The sequence below is a fragment of the Panthera tigris genome, chromosome B3 (assembly GCF_018350195.1).
Source record: "Panthera tigris isolate Pti1 chromosome B3, P.tigris_Pti1_mat1.1, whole genome shotgun sequence".
In the NCBI taxonomy this organism is placed as follows: Eukaryota; Metazoa; Chordata; class Mammalia; order Carnivora; family Felidae; genus Panthera; species Panthera tigris.
Window position 1 is genome coordinate 31271665 of NC_056665.1, and position 22908 is coordinate 31294572.

The 22908-nt window shown below is 49.4% G+C and overlaps 1 protein-coding gene across 1 annotated transcript; it reads right to left on the reverse strand.

Moving 5' to 3' along the window:
• Positions 1 to 888: 888 nt before the first annotated feature.
• Positions 889 to 21817, reverse strand: SCAMP5 (secretory carrier membrane protein 5). Its single transcript, XM_042988368.1, has 7 exons — positions 21722 to 21817; positions 9950 to 10013; positions 9006 to 9134; positions 5614 to 5770; positions 4376 to 4477; positions 3831 to 3948; positions 889 to 3566 (listed from the first exon to the last, which is right to left on the reverse strand). Exons 2-7 carry the CDS (start codon positions 9954 to 9956, stop codon positions 3372 to 3374), a joined length of 708 nt encoding a protein of 235 aa, XP_042844302.1. The 5' UTR covers positions 9957 to 10013; positions 21722 to 21817; the 3' UTR covers positions 889 to 3371.
• Between the last annotated feature and the right edge of the window lie 1091 nt (positions 21818 to 22908).

The window sequence follows — 22908 nt, forward strand, 5'->3', positions numbered from 1 at the left end:
TGGGAGTTGCAGTCTACTTCTCTGCCTTCTGGTAGTTGTAGTCCATTCGAAGGAATCCTTCCGCGGACGTCCGCTAGCTGTTTTTGATACTGCTGGTGCTCTCGCCTGGGCCAGCCTAATTGTCTGAACTCACCCCACACCCTCATACCACACATACGCACTGTTCATCCTTGTGGCACTTAATACTGAACATTTGCCGAGCCTTTCCTGTGTTAGGTGTACAGGATACAAGGCTAAATCAGACCTGTCCCTGCTCCAGACAAGCAGGGACACAGGGAATTACAGAATAAGATCCTCCATGGGGAAGCATAGGGGCTAAACAACGAGAGGCAGGGAAGCCCTCTGAGGAGGTACTCTAGGTGAATCTTGAAGGATGACCAGAAGCTTACAGTGCCAGCACAGCAACCGAAATGGAGGGCACAGCCTTGGCAAAGGGGAAGCAACATGAGAAAGCATATTGGGTACACTTCACTGCCTTCTTCATTCTCTGGCACCCAGACCCCCATAAGCCCTGTTTGTTGAGGCTGCTCAATCAGCTGCCAGTCTCCCATCAGTGAGACTTGAGGTGACCCCCTGTGTTCTATCCTTGCCCTTGTCTTGCAGCAACCATCTGGACCAAACCACCCCTCACCCGTTAATCCAGGCTTCTACTTCCTCCTCAGGCAACTCAGAACTCCTCCTTCTAACAGGCAGGAGGCCTCTGTGGTAATTTCAAGGCCTACTCAAGGCTGCCTCAGAGAAAAAACCACAAACAGATGTGTGACTTTTGGGCCCTGGGAATGACAGGCCACAGACCCACTTGACCCACCCTACCTCCATGTCCCACAGCCCACAGTGAGGCTCCACACAGGCCCACATGAAGACACATGACGCAGCAGGACACACAGGGCCAAATGTTCCCCTTTATTATGGTTCTCTCAGTTACCACAGACAGACATTAGCTCAGGCAGGTCAACTGCCAGTTGGACAATGGTCTGTGTCCCCCAGAAACAAGGAGGAGCAACGGGCACCAGCAAAATGCAAAAGCAGGTCACTGGCTGGCCAGACCTGAGGATTCCCAGAACTGACCTGGCCTTCCTCCAGCACTCCCCCAAGACAGACCATCCAGCAGAGATAAATTTGTGCCCAGCCCCCACTTCTCATACCGGTTCCCACCCTAGGAAAGTGCATAGTTGCCTGGAGATGCAGCATCCCAGGGCCTGGACAAGCTGGGCCACAACCAGGTAGCAGGCCTTCCCAAGAGCAGAGCCAGGGCATGGCCATATAGGTCTCAGCCAGGAAAGAAGAGGGGCAGGTAGGACAACAAATCGACCACAGGTGGCATCCAACAGGAATGGGAACCACCACAGCCCTCCTGGAGCTACCAGAGACCAAGAGAAAGGGAGCCAGAGGTCTAGGGTAGGGGAGAGGAAAAGTGAAGAAAACCTAGACCTAGGGTCTCTTTTTAGGTACTAGAGGCTTGTGACTAGAAGGCTCTGCCTTCCAGAGAGAAAATGGTAGAGCAGAGAGCCAATCATACTCTGGCCCAAGCCTAAAGGACCATTAGGAAGAGAACTTTCCAGAGCCCTTGGCTCCCCTTACAGAAAATGAAGTACCTGGAGCTCAAAGCTCAGATGGTACCTGGAAGCCCAAGTGCTGGGTTCCAGCCCAGAGTGACCAAGCTGGGTTTGGGTTTTCAGGCTAAATAGCCCAGGCAGAAGGGAGGATGGAAAACAGGTGGCTGCTCCTTTGCTGAGAATCCACTCCCCTCCAGGCCTCAGAAAGAGCCAGGGCCTCCACCAGCAACATTTTCACGATGCTTAGAACAGAACAGCCCCACAAGACTTAAATCACCACCCTGCAAGGGAAAAGGAGTTCTGACAGGGTGAGGAAGGGCCAAAAACCAAGTCTAGTAGGCAGAAAGGAGCAAGTAATCTTGATTTGAAAAAAAAAAAAAAAAAAAAAAAGCCAGAGGGCTTTCCCTCCCACCCGGTCTACCCTGAAATCCCATTCCAGCCATTCATTGTGCTTGTGGATAGGACTGAGCATGTGCTTCTTCCTGGGCCCTGACTTCAAGAGCCCAGAACTGCTCTGTGACCAAAAGCAAGCTGGGGTGGGAAGAGGCACCCTCTCCTCTCACTGGGCCCTGCCTGCCTTCTCCTCCAATCTTCCATCCAGGCTCAGCCCTCTGAGCCTGCCCCTCTACCAGACCCAAACAACAGCTATCGCTCCCAGAAATCCAATGGTCTTTCAGAGACACCTGGCACCTGCCCAATGGGCTTGGGCCAGCCATATCTCCCTCAAAGACCAATTATTATTTGCATACCCTCTGCTCCAGCTGCACCTTTATACCCCCAAATCACCTGGACACCACCCAGCTCTTCAGAGAAGACAGTGGAATCTGCCTTCATGGGTAGCAGATGCCACCTAGCATGGGACGAGGAGAGTGACATAGGCAGAGGGGCTCAAGGGGACTCTGGAAAGAGAAGGAGGAGAAGCAGGACAGAGAAGAGAGGAGCCTTCCCCTGTAGGCCACGCTCTGAGAATCAAGGAGATGACCCTGCACTTCCACTCCCTGGGAGTCGGGTTCCCAGGTGGGCTCTGCATCTCCAGCTGCGTGCCCTCCCACGTCACCACTAAAGCTCAGCTCCTGTCTACTTCCTTGATCTGGGAATGGGCTCAGTCTCAGGAGCAGACACAACTGGCACACTCAGCCTTGGGGAAGACAAAGAAAAGCCACATGGGAAAGACAGAGACCCTGGGCAAGAAAAGAAGCCACAGGGAATCTGACACCAGGAAAAGAGGAGAGGAGAAGTGGGAGGTGGAGGAGACCAGATCAGAAGGAGCAAAGGAAGATCCCTGGCCTGTCCCCACCCTCCTACCTACCACCCCCATGAGCGCTAAATACTGTTGCTTCCCAGTAAGACCAAAAGTGGAGACAGTTTCAGCTCATGACCCTGGGGAGGGGCCAGGCTTTCTGCTATGCCTCCCTGGCCCATAAGGGATCCCTGGGCCCAGGTCAGATCCCTGGTGGAGGGTGGGGGCTGGTTGAGTTCTAAACATACATCTAGCACCACAACAACAGAGACCTCCACTGTGTACTATTTCACAAGGGGACATGGACATAGCTACCACTGCACGGGACAGCTCCACGTGCAGCCCACAGCTCTCAGAGTTCTGAGAGCAAAATCCAGAGGGGTGGGGAAAGGGGGGAGACATATACATATATATATATATATATGTATATATATATATAACTCTGATTCTTTGTACAAAGTGGGGGAGGAGAAAAGGGAGGGGGGGAACCCTGCTTGGTCACCACAACTGACGATGTGGCTTGAGTCCCCATCCCACTGACCCCCAGCCCTGCCCTCCTGGTAGGCGTGGCTGGCTCACATCTCATTGGAGTATGTGTAGTTGGGGGTGGCGGAATACTGAGTCTGCGGCTGATTCATGGCACCCTGGGCCGCCCCCATGGCTGCATTCTGGGCCGCCTGCTGCACGTGTGGGTTCTTCCATGCCCCCGTGGTCCACTCCTCCTGAGCTTTGCTGAAACTCCCCCCACTGCCCCGGTAGAATTTATGAACCTGTAGGAGGAGGAGCACAAGGAAGGGTTAATCAAAGGGAAGGGGCAGACCTTCCAGGAAAGACCTGGAAACCAGAGACAAGTCCCTGTAAAAACCAATCCTCCCTCCCACACCTGCCCTGTGTACTAGGAGCAAAGTCCACCAAGCCATTCTAGAGTGAGTCCCTTGGAAGACCTCTGGGTCCTCCTGTAACTTGGAGGAGGGTCATTACAGATCGCAGCCCCTTCCCAAAGCCACCCTCTCAACCTTGAGGTGACCACATACCATGCTGAGAGCGATGAAGGAAAACACAGCCACAACCGTGAACATGATGGTGGGAATGAGCATCACCACTGCTGAGCCAACGTTTGTTCCGAAGAAGGAGATGGTGGCGATCCAGCCGCTGTAGGAAGAGGCCAGCTGTAGGGCTGCCGGCATGGTGACGGGTAGCCAGGAGCCACCCCACCACAGCCAGGAGCCATCTCAATGTCACAAGGAGGGGCCATATCATTGGACGCAAAGAGACCATCCAAAGGGCCTGTGTCAGTGGTTCAGAAGAATCCTTCCCCACGGCTCAGGACACAAGCTCCTCAGGCATAAGGCTTCTTTCCCTTGGGTTCTCCCATGATGCCTGACACACCTTAGCACCCCCAAAAGCCACTGCGAGGTTCTCCTTCCCCTCTGATGCTATGGGTATGTCACTATGACAACCAGACTACCCTGAATCCTCTCACAGGCTAGGCAGCTAACACAGAGAGGTAAACAATGGACACACCCGAAGTGCCACCCATACCAGCCCTGGGTCAATCCCAGACACCCCGGTCTCTTACCAGACTCCCCAGCCTGGGATGCCCACAGCCTGGATGATGCTGATGACCAGCTGGGCCATGAAGGTAAAGAAGAATGCCATGAAGCTGAAGGAGCTGTCAGTCCTGCACCAAAGGAGATGACTCCCATCACCTGGGAAGAGGGCCAGGGCTTCCCTGCCTTCAGGACCCCCAAGCCCTTCCAAGTTTAAATGAGTATGCAATGGACAGAAGAGACCCAAAGGCCTTAATTGAGAGGCAAAAATGGGACAGTGTTTACGAGGATCTTTGCAAGTTTCCGTGTATTAATCTTGTGCGTGCAACATTACATAGGGAGAGATCTCCTCATAAATGGACCCTCACAGTACACGGATGGTTGGCCCTATCGGCATAGAAATAGATGGGTTGATTATGGTAGGAATAAGTAACCCCATTGTCAAGGGGATGGACAGCCTTACTGGCACTAAGATATCTAGCTCCACTGGCACATGGATGGACATTCCTATAAGCTCAGAGACAGAAAGTCTCGTTGGTACAAGAATGGAACCCTACTGGCACCAAATAGTAGCCTAATTGGTATACAGCTGGATGATCTGATTGACAAAGACATCTGAGGCCCCATTAGCACTGAGATTGATACTCCACTGGCACCAAGACAGATAGCCTTGTTGGTACATAGATGAATAGTCCCATTACCACCAAGACAGAAAGTCTGTTTTACACAAGGTAGACACCCATTGGCACCAAGAGAGTTAGCCCCACTTGTACATGAATGGGTGTTCCCTTTAGCACATTTAGCATCCAGTGAGTTGGATGACATCATTAGCACATAGTGTCAGTAGTACCTGGATGACTGGTTCCATTAGCACATGGCAGATACTCCACCTGGTGCCAAATCAGCTAGCCCCACAGGCACAAAGACGGGCAGCTCCACCAAGACAGGTGGTCCCATTGGCAAAACTTAACATACAGCTGCCTGGGGAAGGCAAAACTAAAATAGGCCTGATATCTATGTGGTGCCCACCCAAGGAAGTGAGAAAGTAAGTGAGGGGTGGGAAAGGAAGGAACTAAGACTCTTGACTCCCAGCACTGAGCTCTCAGGAAGCCCAAGTCCTACCTGGCAATCTGAGCTAAGGGTGCAGAAGTGAAAGTGAGTCTAGGGGGTGGTCAAAAAAAAAAAAGTGAGAAAATATGTAGGGAAGAGACAGGGTAGATGGGCAAAGAGACAGGGCTAGGAGCTGGGGTCAGCACCAACAACTTACTTGAAGGCCTTGTAAATGGGCCGAAACCAGCAGACGTAGGAGCAGGGTGTGAAGAGGATGAGCCAGAGAAAGGCCAGGCCAAAGTTGGTGGCTCCCCCGCCTCCGATCAGCCACGCGAGACAGCCCACCAGGTTCACGGCCAGCGTGACGCTGTTCACTGCAGACCCAGGAGTACATGCACGCACAGAGACAAACACCAGACACGCACACAGACACCCAGGCCCATGCAGAGATATGTGAGCACCCAGACATGGACACACACACACATAACTCAACAGACCCACAATCAAACACATGGAAACAGCATATACACAGAGAGGTAGATACACACAAACATGCATGAAAACCACATTTACAGAGATTCACACCCACAACGCACATCAGTGAATACACACAGATACACGAGACACACATGCATACACACACAGAGGGAGTACAGACTGTAAGAAAGAAAACTGGAAGCTTAGACCAATTCCATTCCCCTCCCCACACCCACTCCTAGAGATCTGAGAAATCCGGAGAACAAAGAGTCTCCAGAGCAGGAACCCAGAGCCTCAGCCCAACAAGCCCCATTAAAGGGCCCCCAAAGCCTCCAGGTGGTAGAAATGCTCTTCTTACAAGAATGGCTTCAGCTGCTGGCCCTCCCATATTCACAGCAATCACCAAGCCCAAGGCACAGGAAACCCTTACATCTTCTTTTGCAAGGGGTCCAAAAAGTGGAGAGTAAAAGGCCTCGTGGAAACATCTCTTCAAGCCAACCCAAAATGGGGCATGCATTGGGCGCCTGGGTGGCTCAGTCGGTTAAGCCTCCGATTTCAGCTCAGGTCATGATCTCACAGTTTGTGGGTTCGAGCCCCGCATTGGGCTCCGTGCTGACAGCTCAGAGCCTGGAGCCTACGTTGGATTCTGTCTCCCTCTCTCTCTGCCCCTCCCCTGCTCATGCTCGCTCTCTCTCTCTCTCAAATAAATAAACATTAAAAATTAAAAAAAAAATAGGGCATGCAGCAGTGGCTGGGATCTCAATCTCTATCTAATTCATTTCTTAGGTAACTATTATGCCACTTCCTGCAAGAAGCCTTCCTTTACTACTCCAACTTTATTCATGTCCCATCCCTCTGACCTCTTTCAGACCTGGGCTGCTCTCATGCATGGTTTCCCAAGTACAAATCCCAGCCTATCAACCACACTAGAAGCTCTGCAAGAGCAGAATCCAGGCTCCCTCTCCTCTGTGTCCATATACTCTAGATGAACTCAGAATCACAGCATCACTGAGTCACAGCCAGCAGAAACCTCACACACAGGGCTTCTGACCTCAGGGTGCTCCCTTCCTCAAACGTTAAGTTGAGTCCCTTCAAGGCTCCACAAAGATCTGCTGAATAAACAAAAGCAGGCGGGCTCACTCGTGGCCTCAAACAGCGAGACATCTGGTCTTGGTTTCTGAATAGAACCCTTAAGCATCTCAAGGGTTATATACATTTCCTTGGGAGCATAGCATCTGGCAGGTGCCTGGTGAGGACTTAGGAAGATATTTATAGCCCTTAAATCCAGCCCCTGGATTTTCTCAGGGGCAGAGTTCCCAGAGCTCAGGGTCAGGTGGGGTGCTCCCCAAGTCTGCTCTGACAATGCTGTCACCTGGGCACAAAAACCCATCTCAGGGCCCCTCCTAACCCTGGAGCATTTCTTCCTGTCCACTTCAGTTGTATTTCCTCCATCTCTGTGTATTGCCCAATTCCCCACAACTTTGGTGTTCTTACTGATTTTATTTGCTCTTTACATAGAACAGATATTAACTTGTTTTTATATTGGTTTATATCTATCTCTCTTCCCAGATCCCATCTCTCTCCAGCTCCCTGGATCTAGTGCCTCTGTTGCAATTATTCCACTACTTCTTTGGAACAGACATCCATTGACTTGGCTACTCTCTCTCCAACCATCAGCTTTTTTCTATCTCCACTTCTCTCTCTGTCAAGCTTGGATTCCATAATTCATCACACTTTTTCTAATTCCCTCCCCTGCCTGGTCTTCTGATCACAGTCACCCTTGATGAACACAATGCCCACCTGCATCTGAGCCGAATGTTGCTAGAAAAGAAGGAGCCTACGGAGAAGCCTGGTAGGACTATGAATTCACAGTGGCCAACCCCAAACAGACCCTGAGTGTGGCCCAGAAGTCTTCAGGGTCATGTGTCTTTGGATAGTGTCCTCACCCTCTGCCCACAAATGCTATCATTCTAATCCCACTTTCCTCAAAACTCCCATCCTCACTTCTACATCACATTTGATGGGATGAAATAGAAGCCATCAGAGGCAACCTCCTCATTCTCTTCCCAACATCTACAGACCTTCTCACACCTGCCCCATCTCTTCCTCCTCTCATGTTACACAGGGAAAGATTCCTTCTCTGCCCAAAGGCTAGGCCAGGGCTTGAAACTGAGTCTGTCTGTCCCCACACTCTTTCTATCACTCCATGAAGGACCTGCTGCAAAGACAGCATTCTTTACCACCTTCCTGGCACAAGCAATCACCTCCCCAAGTCAGCAGCTAAGTGCAGGCCTGACTCAAGGCAACATCACACCTGACACACCCTGCTGTGGTCACACTGCAGGTCTAAGGTACCTTGAGGCCAGTACCCAGCACAGGAAAACCAGCCTGCCCTGCGTATACATGCCTAAGAGGTACCTTTGACCAGCCTGGGCAGAGCAAAGTCCCATCCCCCTAAGATGACACTTTCCCACCAACCTGCCACAGCCCACCAGCAACTGGAGTCTTTAAACTCTGGATCTCGACATTGTAGAACATCAGAACTCTAGATTCTTAGAGAAGTACAGACCGCACAACACAGAACTCCTTGGAACCACGGTGATCACTGAGCCAACACCCTCTTCCTATAAGTGAGGAACCTGTGGCTTAGGAAATAGGGCAACCAGCCCCATTTGATCTTGTATCTCCCAACTTCTAGTCAGTGCTCTTTTCTCTGAGCAGTTTTCCAAAGAAAGCAAGACAAATGTGGCTTTGAGACAAGGATTCCTGTCCAAATCCAGAATCCTGAGGTCCTGGCAGCCACCTGGAGAACCACTCCAGTGGGAAGGGGAAGGGAGAGCAAAAAGAGAAATGATGCTACAGACAGAGCCCCTCACCTAGATGCTCTGTGAATGGGAAGTGTAGGGAGAGAAGGGAGGAGAGGCCTAGATGGGGGGCAGGGAGGATGAGGGAAACCAGGGCCCAGATGGGTAGTCAACCCATGAGCAGAACCTGCTGGGAGGTGGCCCATGCAGATGCTGCAAGGGTGGACAGCCAAGCCTGCAGGCACCCCACCTTGATGTCTGGCACGCACCAGCCGTCCTCCCTCCCCCACCCCGCCCCCGTGGCCCACCCCCATCCTACAGCACTCACACATCCAGAGGTAGTAGAGGCGCTTGGTCATGCTGAGATGCTGGGGAGGAATGTCTGCCTCAAAGTCTTGGTAGAAACATGGCTTCAAGGGGATGAATTTGGGCAATGGTGGGAAGTTGTTCACTTTCTCTGTGGGTGAAGCATATCACATAGCATCACCTTGAACGTCCCACTCCCCGATGACCCAGTGTGATCACTCTTGCCCTGGTTTCAGCGGTCCCCCGGCCCCTGTGGTCACAGGCTACTTTGCTATCCCCACACAGCCATCCCTGCTTCCTCAAGTCTGCTACAAGGTTCCCAAAATAACCAAAGGCCCTGAGGCAGTGTTGCTGTCTCTCAGAAGAGAAACAATAAATACTGTCCATCAGGGGCACAGCTGCCTCCATGGTGGGGGAGCCAGTTCCAGGCAGATGAAGCAGGATGGGTGAGCCTGGAGACAGGAGTTCCCGTGTCCACTCCAATATTCATGTTTAGGAGCAAGTTACCACCCCTCCCAGGACCTCTGTTTATCCAGTCGGGTAGGGCTTGAGCTAGATAGTCTCTAAAGGTCCCTCCAGCTCTGGCACTGTGTTTGAGCCTTTGGAAACCAAACAACTCAGAAATCAGAAGGAAAGGGTCTCAGAGTATTAAAGAGCAATAGTGACAGAGGGGACAGGGACTGAGCCACCCTTGCTGCTTATCACTCAGATGGCCAGCAGGACCAAGGCATCAGGGTGCTCAATCTCTGGTCCCCAGGGTCAGAGATCTGACAGAGAGCTCGACAATGTCATGTTGAGGGTCTCAAATAGATAGCCTCAGGGGGAGACCAGGGAAAGCCTGGGGAGGACAGAAAGGAGGACAGAAACAACTTGACCTCCAAAAACTAAAAGGGATAAGGAAACTAGGAAGGGGGCCACCCACCCTGTGCTCACCTGCATATCCTATCCACATGACCCTGTCCTTACCTGCCATGATGGAACGGGTGGCACCAGCTGGCCCAGAGGCCTGCCCACGCCTCTTTGTCTTGACCTGGAAGGAAAGAAAAGCCAGAGAAGGATGAAGATCAGGACTGGCCCAACCCAGTCCCTCTCTCAGCCCTGGTAGGGCTAGAAGCTCCTCAGGGAAGAACTGAGCTGTAACCCCCCACAGTGGGATGAACCCAATGGAGGCAGCTCCCATACTGAGCCACCAGCCCTCCTTCCAAGCACTCCTGCCCTTTGTTTCAAGGCATAAAGTCTATCTTCAGAAACAAACCTGGGAGGGGACCCCATGAGGGAAGGCAAATGACAGAGAAGGCCTGAGGAGGCTAGAGACCTCTGAAAGAGAAAATTCTATTCCTTGACCCTGAACATGGCAGACCTGGCATCAGTCACAGGCTGGCCTCCCCGCTCTCCCGCCTTTGCCTTCCGTCAGTTGTTCACTTACTGAGGATTTGTAATATGTTAGGCACCGGGAGACAGCACGATGTGGTTCTTGCCCTCTGCATGAAACAGTCAATAACCTGTGGAGTACCTACGCTAAAAGGGAAGGGTGGCCACCATGAAAATATGCACAATATAGAGCAAGGTGATCTAACCCAGTGTGGGAAGTCAGGGAAATTCAATGTAAGCAGTGAGCAAAGACCTGAAGAATACAGAGGAGTTTCCCAGAGCAAGGCAGCCGTCCAGGCACAGCAGAAGGCAAGCACAGACTCTGATGCAGGAAGAAGTCTCACACTTTTATGGGAAAGAGGGCGACCTTGGCCAAAGCAAAGAGTACAAATGGGAAGCAGCAGGAGTGAGACTGGAGGGGAGGTGAAGGAACCAGGGAATGATTCTTGAGGCCCTTAGGAGGCAAGTTTGAATGGGCTCAGAGGTGGCTCTGGGGAGTGGGGGGAGTGAGACCATCAAGAAGACTTCCTGCCAGCTTAAACCACTGATTGCATGATGGTGGGGCTATTAACTGAGATCTCCATCATGGGCAGAAACCAAAAGAACAGGCACAGGGTCCCAAGAAATACAAGAAGCTGCTGCCTTACAGACATGCTAAGTCCAGGGCTGCCTTGTGGGCATTGGGAATATTCAAATCAGAAAATGGTCTATGCCCAAGCACCAAGGTGATGCAACACTTAAAAGTTGGGTAGAGAGTTCTATAAAGCTTAAAAATAGGCAAAACAAGGGGAGGCTGGGTGTCTCAGTTGGTTGAATGTTGGACTCTTAATTTCAGCTCAGGTCATGATCTCATGGTTCATGGGATCAAGCCCCATGTAGGGCTCTGTGCTGGCAGCACGGAGCCTGCTTGGGATTCTCTCTCCCCCCGCCCTCTCTCTCTGCCCTTCCCCTGCTCTCATTCTCCTGCTCTCATGCACTCTCTCTCTCTCAAAATATATAAATAAACTTAATTATATATGTGTGTGTGTATATATATATATGTGTGTGTGTGTGTGTGTGTGTGTGTGTGTGTGTGTATAGGCAAAACGAATCTATGGTGTTAAAAGTCAAGAGGCACATGAGAATTTCCAAAAAAAAAAAAAAAAAAAAAAAAAAAATGAGTTTGGACATAGGCCTACATCCATGAGAATTTCCAAAAAAAAAAAAAAAAAAGTCAAGAGGCAGGGAAACAAAAAATAAATAAATAAATAAAGTCAAGATAGTGTTACCATTGAGGGAGCAGGGAGCATAAGCTGAAGTATTGGTAATGGTCTGCTACTGGGTCTGGGAGCCGGTTACATAGTGTTGACTTTGTGCAAATTCATCAAGCATGAGATTACAATTTGTGCACTTTCCTGTGTGTTAGGAAATTAAAAGTTTGCATAAAAAGCAAGAATAAAAACAAAAAACAAAACCCTCGTAGAGTTCCAGTCAAACTCCTCTGGATCCAACTAAAGGTTTGGGCAGTTATAATCTTTTTTTTTTCTTAAATGTTTTTATTTATTATTTTTGAGAGACAGAGAAAGAGCATGGGGGTGGGGGGGTGGAGGCAGAGAGAGAGGGAGACACAGAATCCTAAGCAGCCTCCAGGCTCTGAGCTGTCAGCACAAAGCCCAATGCGGGGCTCCAACTCACCAGTGGTGAGATCATGACCTGAGCTGAAGTCAGACGCTTAACCAACTGTGCACCTAGGCGCCCCATAATCTTTTATTTAATGCTTTTTTTTTTTTTTTTTTTTTTAAGAGAAAGACAGAGTGCGAGTGGGGTAGGGGCAGAGAGGGAGACACAGAATCTGAAGCAGGCTCCAAGCTGTCAACAGAGGCTGATGCAAGGCTCAAACTCATGAACTGTAAGTTCATGACCTGAGCTAAAGTCAGAAGCTCAACCGACTGAGCCACCCAGGCGCCCCGGGCAGTTATAATCTTTAATGGCTCCTCTGTGATATTAAATCAAATACCTATATAGAAACCCAACAACACCTACTATAAAAGGGAAAAAGATAGGCATGATAGAGGGCCACAAGAAATGACACCCTTATACAGATGCATTCATTGTAGCATTGTTTGTAACACCAAAAGATTGGAAACAATCTACACATCAATAGGGGACTGATTAAATAAATGGTACAGTCATACAATGGACTGTTCTGCAGTCCTCTGCAGCTATTTTTCTTTAATTTTTTTTTTTAATGTTCATTTATTTTTGGGAGAGAGAGAGAGAGAGATAGAGTACGAGCTGGGGAGGAGCAGAGGCGGGGCGGGGCGGGGCGGGGCGGGGCAGGGGTGGGGGAGCTCAGGCTCCAGGCTCTGAGCTGTTAGCACAGAGCCCAACGCAGGGCTTGAACTCAGGAGCCACGAGATCATGACCTGAGCCAAAGTCAGACACCTAACCGACTGAGCCACCCACATGCCCCTAATGTTTATTTATTTTTGAGAGAGAGAGAGCGTGAGTGGGGGAAGGACAGAAAGAGAGGGAGAGAGAGGATCTGAAGCGGGCTCTGTGCTGACTGCAGAGAGCCCGATGCAGGGCTCGAACTCACAAACTGCGATCATGATGTGAGCTGAAGTCAGATGCTCAGCAGACTGAGCCACCCAGGCAACCCCTCTCTGCAGCTATTAAAAAAAAAAAACAGTGATGTAGGGGTGTCTGGGTGGCTCAGTCAGTTAAGCATCCAACTCTTGATCTCATCTCAGGTCTTGATGTCAAGCTAGTGAGTTTAAGCTCCGCACTGGGCTCCACACCTATTTAAAAAAACAAAACAAAACATGAAGATCTTCATGATTACTAGTCATTGAAAAAATGACAGACATAAAACAGTCTAGACAACAGACAACAAAAGATATAGACATAGTCAAAACAATATGCTACCTTTCATAGTAGAAAAAAAAAAAAAAGGAGGGGAGAGGAGAATAAAAATGTTTTTTCCTTTTTACCCAATAATCCTACTCTGGTTATTTACCCACAAATAAGAAACAATAAATACATATGTCATTCAATGTGACACTATTTTGCAATAGCAAAATGTTGGAAGTAACCTAAATGCAACTGTTTGAATAAACTATGGTATATCATTCAATGGAGTACTACATAGATGTAAAAAGAATGGAGATGATCTCTATTAATTGCTGTGGAATGACTTCCAGGATATACCGTTAAATGAAAAAAGCAAAATACAAACAAGTATAAATACTATGCTATCTTTTGTGCAAAAAGGGGGGGAAGGGGAAAGAATATACATACAAATTTGCTTATTTTTGCAAAAGAAGCACAGAAAAAGTAAACCAGACACTAAAAAAAAAAAAAAAAATGGCCACCAAAAAATGTGATAGAAGAGCTAGGATGAGTAGTGAGACTTCCCTGGGCAAGAATTTATACATACTTTGTACATATAATATCTTACATATTCAAAAATGTACACCAGAAAGAAAAGCAATTCTAAAAGTGAAATAAAATCAAATGAAGCTAACTGTACAGGAAATTGATAACAACCACATAGAAAAAAGAACTGGCCAAGTAACTTTATCAGAGCACTCTGTGTTCTCTTAAAAGGATACATCTCAAGGACAAAAATAACTGGAAAGAAACCTGAAGTATAAGCAACTTTACTGTTACTGTTGGTATAGTGTAGCAATGCTGAAACCTTGTCATGTGTACGCTAAGAGAGGACATATGATGTCCGGGGTTGATGTCGTTGGAACCTGGGTTCTCACTGTTAAGAGTTTGGAGAGAGAATATGCAATGTGGGAAAGTAAGAGCCCAGGAAAAGCAAGTTTTTTATAGATGTTTCGGTATCATTACATCTTAGTATTATTATGGAAATAGTTTTTTTTAAGTTTTATTTATTTATTTTGAGAGAGAGAGTGTGCGAGTGCAAGCAGGGGAGGGCAGGGAGAAAGAATCCCAAAGCAGGCTCCAGGCCGTCAGCACAGAGCCTGACATGGGGCTTGAACTCACAAACTGTGTGATCATGATCTGAGCCAAAATCAAGAGTCAGACACTTAACCCACTGAGCCACCCAAGTGACCCCGAGACATCTTTCTGAATTAAAAATCACGTAAATGTATTATCTGTTCAAAAATATAAATGGAAAAAACAAAAAAAGGCAGAAGAGGATGAGCTGGCAAAGAATGAGAAGGAGCAGCCACTGAGGCAGGAGGAAAACCAGGAGAGCATGGGGTCTCCAAAGCCAAGAGCAGACAGTGGACAAATATGACAGGTGCCACTGCGAAGTCTGGCATGAAAAGAGCTGAACACTGAGGTGCATATAACACTCAAAAACCTCAAATCATCTGTGACCCCGCAAGAATTGTTTTGATGGCCATGGAGATGTGTGGGGTGGGCAGCAGAAGCCAAATTACAGCTAGCTGAACAAACTAGCAAACTGAGAGTAGACACAGACAGCTCTTTGAAGAAGCCTGCCTAGGAAGAGAATAGAGATAGGTGAGATATGGGATCCAGAGAGGGCTGCAGCTGATGATTGTTCAAGATGGAAATAAGCTAGGGATGTGAAAGGTTGCATTTACAACAGACACAGAGGTTAACCGGAAAAACAAGCCCCTAAAAAGGGGAGAAGCACGGGGTCAAGGAGGTGGGACAAGCCCCAAAGCTAGCAGATGGGAAGGAGAACATGATGCAAGCACATACAGGCTTGAGACCCTGGAGAGGACAGTAAGAGTCCCCTCCTTGTATCTGCCTCAATTTTGTTTATTGTATAGGAGACAGGATGGGGTTGAGAAGGAAGAGGTAAGGGTGGAGAACCCAGTTAAGTCAATGGACAATTACAACACAGCCTGAGCGATGCCCTGGAAGAACAAGTACAAAAAGCTGTGGGAACAGAGGAGCACCTCCCTGGTCTGTCCTGGAGGAGCCACGGAGGGCTTCATAGAAGAAGCAATATCAGAGCTGAATCCTGAAGGATGAATAGGAGTCGGCCAGGAGAGGATAGGAAAGCAGGTGAAGGTCAGGAGAGCCACAGCATGCATATTCAGGGGATTGAAAGGGTAGAGCAAGAATGAAGCTCAAAGTGAAGGGAGAGAAGGAAAGGCAAAAATAGTGCTGGAAGGTAGGAGGGGCCAGGTCATCCTGGCCTTGAAGGCCACCGGCAGAATTTGGGCTTTATCCTCAGGAGCCTTGTGAGCCACTGAAATATTACATTCCTCTTCTTCTTTTAAAATATATAGCCTTGGGGCGCCTGGGTGGCTCAGTCAGTTGAGCGTCCAACTTCGGCTCAGGTCACGATCTCATGGTCCGTGAGTTCGAGCCCCGCGTCGGGCTCTGGGCTGATGGCTCAGAGCCTGGAGCCTGCTTCCGATTCTGTGTCTCCCTCTCTCCCTGCCCCTCCCCATTCATGCTCTGTCTCTCTCTGTCTCAAAAATAAATAAAAATGTTAAAAAAAAATTTTTTTTAAATATATAGCCTTGGGGCACCTTGGTGGTTCAGTCGGTTAAGTGTCCAACTTTGGCTCAGGTCATGATCTCAGGTCATGATTCGTGAATTTGAATCCCACACTGGGGGCTCTCAGCACTGAGTCCACTTCAGATCCTCTGTCCCCCTCTCTCTGCCCTCCCCCACTCATGTTCTCTCTCTCTCCCTCTCTCTCAAAAATAAATAAATAGGTTCAGTCAGTTGAGTGTCCAAATTCGGCTCAGGTTGCAATCTCATGGCTCATGAGTTTGAGCCCCGCTTCAGGTGAGCTCAGGTCCCACTTCAGGCTCTACGTGGACAGTGTGGAGCCTACATGGAATTCTCTCTCTCTCCCTGTCTCTCTGCCTCTCACTCACTGGAGCTCTCTCTCTCTAAAAAATAAATTAACTTAAAAAATATATAGTAAAATATATATATGTATATAGCCTGATGGGGCACCTGGCTGGCTCAGTCAGTACAGCATGTGACTCCTGATCTCAGGGTTGTGAGTTCAAGCCCCACATTGGGCATAAAACTCACGAAAGAAAGAAAGAAAGAAAGAAAGAAAGAAAGAAAGAAAGAAAAAAAAAATAGGGGCGGGGGGTCACCTGGCTGGCTCAGTCAGCAGAGCATGCAACTCTTGATCTCACGGTTGTCAGTTCCAGCCCCATGTTGGGTGCAGCGATTACTTAAAAACAAAATCTTAGTGTCAGAGAACTAGAGACAGAGAGAGAGAAAGTCTCATTGTTAACTAATTGTAATTTAAATAAAAAGTAAAAATATATTTGTATAGCCTCACCGTTTTGGTTTTTTTTTTATATATAAAATGAAAATATGTTGCTTTTTAGCTATGTATAAAAATATTTGCAAGTTATAAAAAACAAAGTGCACACGGTGCCAGGGCGGCTCAATCAGTTGAGCATCTGGCTCTTGACTCTGGCTCAGGTCATGATGTGGGATTGAGCCCCATGCTGGGCTCCGCACTGAGCATGGAGCCTGCTCAAGATTCTCTCTCTTTCCCTCTACCCCTCTCCCCTGCTCGTGCTCTCTCACTCTCTCTTTCTCTCTCTCTCTCTAAAAGAAATGTTTTTAATCTTAAAAAAACAAAGTGCATAAAGTTGAAAATAAAAGTTCTTCTAAACCCACCTTCTCAGAGGCCACCCCTTTAACAGTTTGACCTTTAGGGTTTTGTTTTTAATGTATATATTAGCATACATGACCAAAACGAGATCATTTTATACATGCTGTTTTATAACCTGTTTTTTTCCACTCAACAATATCTCTTGAAAATGTTTCATATCAATGAATACAGGTTATCTCAATATTTTTAATGACTGATCAACTGGGTTGACGCTATCACGGCCATGAAGCAGGTGTGACATGGGCTGATTTGGCAATTCAGAGGCCACAGTTTCAGGAAGTGGTGGGTGGGGTAGAGGCCAGCTGCCAAGAAATGAAAACAGGAGGAAGAGAAAGGAACAAGTCTAGCAGACTAGTTTTTCCAAACTTTTAGCTGAAATTAAAAAAAAAAAAAATTATGTTTTTTATTTATTTTTGAGAGAGAGAGAGAGAGAGAGTGAGTGAGTGCTGGGAGGGGCAGAGAGTGAGGGAGACACAGAATCCAAAGCAGGCTCCAGGCTCTGAGTGGTCAGCAGAGAGCCCGACGCAGGGCTTGAACTCACGAACTGTGAGATCATGACCTGAGCCGAAGTCAGACACTTAACCAACTGAGCCACCCAGGCACCCTTGGCTGAAATTTTAAATACACACACACACACACACACACACACACACACAGAATATCAGTGACAACACTGAAACACCATAAAGCAAAGAACGAACAGCCGTCACCTCTGGGTAGTGAAATTAAAGTGGTTGGTTTTCTTTCTTTTTATCTTTATTTTCTAAAATTTCCACAATGGTCTCATATCACTTTTGTGGAGGACAAAGCAACAGGTTTACAACAGCAGCAGCTGGAGGAGGACATAGGGTTAGAAAGATTTATCCAGATAGAATACTTGAGCATATATATTTAGAAGCGGGAGGAAGGCATTATGGAAAACAGTGGAGAGGCTGAAGATACAAGAGAAGGGAAAATAGCTGATGGCCAGGGGGACCTCAGAAGACAGAAAGGGCCAGCATCCATAGCGCAGAGTAGGAGCATTAGACTAGGAGCCCTCTTTCCCCTAGGATTTGAGAAATCCAATTCAAGAAATGGGGAAACATGGTTGCGGCTTCACCTCCCACATACCTAACCAACCACCCTCTCTGTGAGTAGAGTTTTAGGAGAGTAGTCCAGTTTGGAAAACTCCTCCCATGAAATGGAATGGGGAGCTGATGGGAAGAGGGGAAGGGTTTCTACAAGTAACGGAGGGACAGCTGAGGCTGTAGACCATGCTCTGAGGTAGAACCAGACTGCTCTGGTATGTGACAGCCCCCAGAAACTTCCACATTCTGAGTGTAGAATCCAGATTTGAGGGGTCTGCTGTTAGAGTGGGACATACTAGCAAAGTTGTATGGCTGTTGAGAGCGTGGGCCGTGGGCCATGGGGTCTTGGAAGGACATGGAAGGTGTGGGACAGAGAAAATGGAGATGTCAGAAAACTAGAGGTCTCCTCGAGGTCACAAAGCAGATAAAATAGAAGTTAAACTGTGCTTCAAGAAGACCGAAGCTTAAGATTTCAGAGGTAGTCACATGCCAATGATGACCAGACTCAAATGTGGCTGGTAGAAAGGGTTGTAGAAGGAGGCAATGGAGTGAATGACAGTGGTCCAGCACTAAAGTCCTCCACGAAAACAAAGAAGAGAGGTGTGTGTGCATAGGGGGCAGGTAATAACTCAGATTGTGGGAGACTCAAAGGAGGAGACTCTAACCCTGCTCCAGCCTGACTCCCATCCTGCTCCCAGGCTGTCACCCAAAGGTGTGCCCATGGTTACAGAGAAGTCAGTGTAGCAGACTATGGATGACTCAGTGCAGGAGAAGCCAGAGGACAGAGCAAGACTGTTTCCTTTGTTAATCCAGAGAATTTAGGATTGGGAGGGCTGTGGAAGGTTAGGGTCACAGTAATGGAGGGCTCTAAGCTACTCTGCCCTTATTTCAGGGCTAGCGTGTGTGTGTGTGTGTGTGTGTGTGTGTGTGTGTGTGTGTGTGTGAGGGAGAGAGAGAGAGAGAGAGAGAGAGAGAGAGAGAGAGAGAGAGAAAGCCTGCAGTCACTGGTCTCTGCAAACCAAAATTCTTAGACTGCAAAATGGGAGAAGGAACAATCTGTTGTTCCACTGAGGCTTTCATAATATTGGATAGAGAGCTAGAGGGGTGCTACATACCTCCTAAAAATGTAGGTCTAAGGAAGCACCTCCTTAGTTATTAATAAGATAGCAAACACTACCTGAATTTTGTTCCAAAGAACCCAGACTGTCATTTATTCCATTTCTTACTATGAAGCTGGAAGGACAGAAAATCTTGAAGTGGAGAGAGTGAGGTCCATGGCAGAGAGAAGGGAGTCAAGCCTGGCCTCAGATCAGGCTAGAGACCTGGGGCTAGTTCAAGGGCTTCCTGCTTACCAGCCTTCCCTCCTCTCTAGCATGAGTCTCTCATCCTTGGCTTAGTAATGGTCATTTTCTTCCCGCCTGTCCAGAGCCTATCTGCTAAGATGGAAGTTCCCCCCTCTTGCTCTACCTCTGGTCCCCTTATCCCACCCCAGACCCCACATCCCCAGCCCTGAAGTCCCAGAACTATGAATCATCCTCAGAAAACAGCACTCATCTGGCATTGCTATCACTGTCGTGTGATTACTCTTCAGTACCCGTGCTGATCCCGAGCCTGACATTCAAGGCCTCGTGTCAATCAGCTACAAACTTCCCAAACCACCACCTCTGCTTCTCCACCATAGGCTGACCTGCCTCTGACACAACCAAGTTCCACGCAGAAGATCATGTCCAGCCACCTCCTTGGCCTCCAGTGCCCCATAACCTGTCACCTCTTCTAAGTCCTACTATTTTTTCACATCCCACCTCTTCTGGGAAGACTTTCCAGACATCCCTGCTGCACATCCCACTGCTTCAATTCTGAATCTGTTATTGGGCAGCAAGTGCTCACTCATTCTCATCCAATCTCTTCCTCACTCCCTCATGGATGAGTATTCCAGGAGGGATGCAGCACAGCACAGCACAGGGATGCAGCACAGGGCAGGGCACAGAGCACAGTCAATCCCTGTTCTTGCTTAAGTTTTGAGTACCCTCCCAAGGGGTGAGAGTGGAGTGCCTGCTGCCCTCTCCCCAGTCAGGCTAAGCCCACAACCTCTGTCAACCCTGCTCTACCACACTTCCTCCTGGAAACTTTCAGAGATTCCAGGCTGTCAGCAGGGAACAAAGTGGAGTCAGTAGAGGAAATGCTGTGGGGAGGGGGAAGAGGTGGGGGGGAGGGAGCAGGAAAGGAAAAGTTAGAAGAACTGGGAGGGACACTCTAAACTAGAACAAGTCCCTTCCTCAAGGGAGGACAGTACTTAGTCCTGTTACTTCTTCCCCAGAGAAAAGTGCTGGCAAAGAGCTACCCAAGAGGGGAACCAACTTGTTCAGAGGTAGCCAATTAGCCAGGGAAAAAGTGAAAGAAACAGCTACAGAGCCCAAGGCCCCTATCCAGAGCTCTCCTCCCAGGATCCCACTAACTCTCCACAGGTTTGCTACACCGAAAACTCTTTCTGTGACCTATTACCAGAGACATCCTTTCTCAGCTCTAGGGACTTTGCCTTCAGGCTCACCAAGTGAGCCCAGGTTAAATTTAAACTAACAAGATTTGTATAGCCCCAAACAAAATCTGTCAGTCATGCTCCTACAAGAACCATTTCTCTTTCAGAGCCCTGCGCCTGTGCAGATAGAACAGGTAGGGCACAGGTCAAAATTCTCCAGACTTCCGCCACCCCGTGGGCACCTTCACATGGCTGGGGTCCCAGGGGGGCCTCCCCAACAGCTGTGCTTAGTTCCTACCGCTTTGCCCATACCACTCCCAGAGAATGCTCTTTCTTCACTCTCCCCCATCCAAATCTCCCCTCCCCCCAGAAGTCTATTCACTGACTCTCGCCTCCCTTTCTCCTTATGTCCCTGGGAAAGTCTGCCAGGCCCTAGCTGATTTCCCCATCCCGGAGCTGGGGCATTACCGGTTTGAACCGCCAGAGATTGTGATGAATTCTCAGTAGAAACCTCTACTTGGTTTCCCCAACCCCCAGAGCAGGAGCTCCCTGAGGTAGGGGCTGGGATGGGTTCCCAAACGCCTCACCCCCACCCTCATAGCCAACTCCTGCCAATATTGGAATGAGCTACGTCCTGCGTCCCCAACTCACTACCCCAAAACCCTGGTGGAGCCCAGGCTCAATCAAGCCAGTGTACCCATCCCCCATAACCCTTAGGCGGTTCGGACCCGCCGACTAAAGGTCGGGAGAGGGACAGGGGACACAGCCTGGGTCCATCTGCAGGGACCTCTTGTGAGAAAGGACCCAAAGGAGGCCACTGTCACCCCCGTCTCCAGTCGCCCCCATCCTCGGCCATGTGCAACATCTCCCCCACCCCCCGACAGGGGGAAGAGGCCGGTTTCCAGGGAACACCAGGTGGGGCTGGGGGAAAGGAGGGCCCAAGGCCCAGGCTCCAGAATCCAGGGGTCTGACGTCACCCGAGACCCAGGTTCCCTCTGCGGGAGCTGGGAATGGGGATGGTGGGGGTTAGAGGGACCTGGAAGCACCTGGGACGCTCTTCTCCTGCCCCAATCAGGGAAGGTCACCTCGACTCCCCACCTCTCTAGCAGCTCGGCCTGCCTGCCCCTGCATGCAAAGGTGAAGCGTAGGGGGTACAAAGCTGGATAGTGGGTGACCGCATCTCGCCCTGCGCCCAGCTTCCCTGGAAATCCCTTCTCCCGGCCTTCAGGCCCAGGACTCACCCGCCGCTGCCGTTCGGCTGCCGAAAGGCCGTCGCCCTGCTCTGCGCTTCACCCAGCGATGCGGCGCGGAGCCTGCCGCGAGCCGCTCCGGGGCTGGGGGCGGGGAGCGCGCGCGCGCTCCTCCTGCCGGCTCCTCACGCGCCCGCGCCACCCTCGCCCGAAGCGGCAGCCGCTCTCGCGAGACTCCCGCGGCACCTCTAGGGCCGCTCCTCCCGCGCTCGCGAGAAGGATGGCCTGGCCACCCCCGCACCTTACAGGAACTGTCCGAGGTGCTAAGTTCCCAGGCACGGCCGATCAGGTGGTTGGTGGGTACAAAGAGAACAAGAATACATGGAGAACTAGAACGTAGAGAAAAAGAACCAAAGATGGGAGCCTGGTACCAGCAGCCAGAGCCTCAGCTTACAAGTCTGTAAATTGGGAAGAATAACCTCCCATGCTGACCCCAGGGGCTGCTGGGACGTACCAGAAAAGAGGAGAGAGAAAGAGCTTTGCGAGCAGGATAACTGATGAAGGTCCTTCAGATCCGCAGGCCCAAAGTGACAGAGAGAAGACAGAGGATGGAAAATCTTAGATGAGACATGAAGAGACAGAGACAAGACATAAGGAGAATGAACAACACATAGATCCATGGAAAGATGGACATAGACGAGGAGAGTCACGAGTATAAAGACATAGAAACACGGAGAGACAGAGACATGAAAAGATAGAGAGGAGAAAGAGAAACACGAAGTGAGAAAGAGATGAGAAAGAAACAGGGACAGGCAAGCTACACAAGGGAATAGAAAGACAGAACTTTAGAAAGAGAGACACAGAATAAAGAATGAAAGAGACTGTGATAGGCAGAGGTGAACACCTAAAGAGAGTAGAGACCAGAGTTAATATTTAACAACCCAGAACTAGTGACAGTTGAGAGACCCACTTGGAGAGACGGGGTGGGGCTGGGAGTGAAAGATAAGCTTTTATTGTAAATGGTGTTTACATTGTAAACCTCCTGTGGGATCTCTACTGCCAGAGCCACCCTCTGTCCTGCCAGAAAATGGCTCCTGCCCTCCACAGTGCCCTCCACTAACACTATCCTAGGCCTGGAAGGGGGCCTCAGTGGGTGGGAGACACTGCGGGGATTCTTTGCCCAGAATAAGGGCCCATTGTCTGGCTCTAGCCTGCTGGGAGTGGGGCCTCACTCCCAC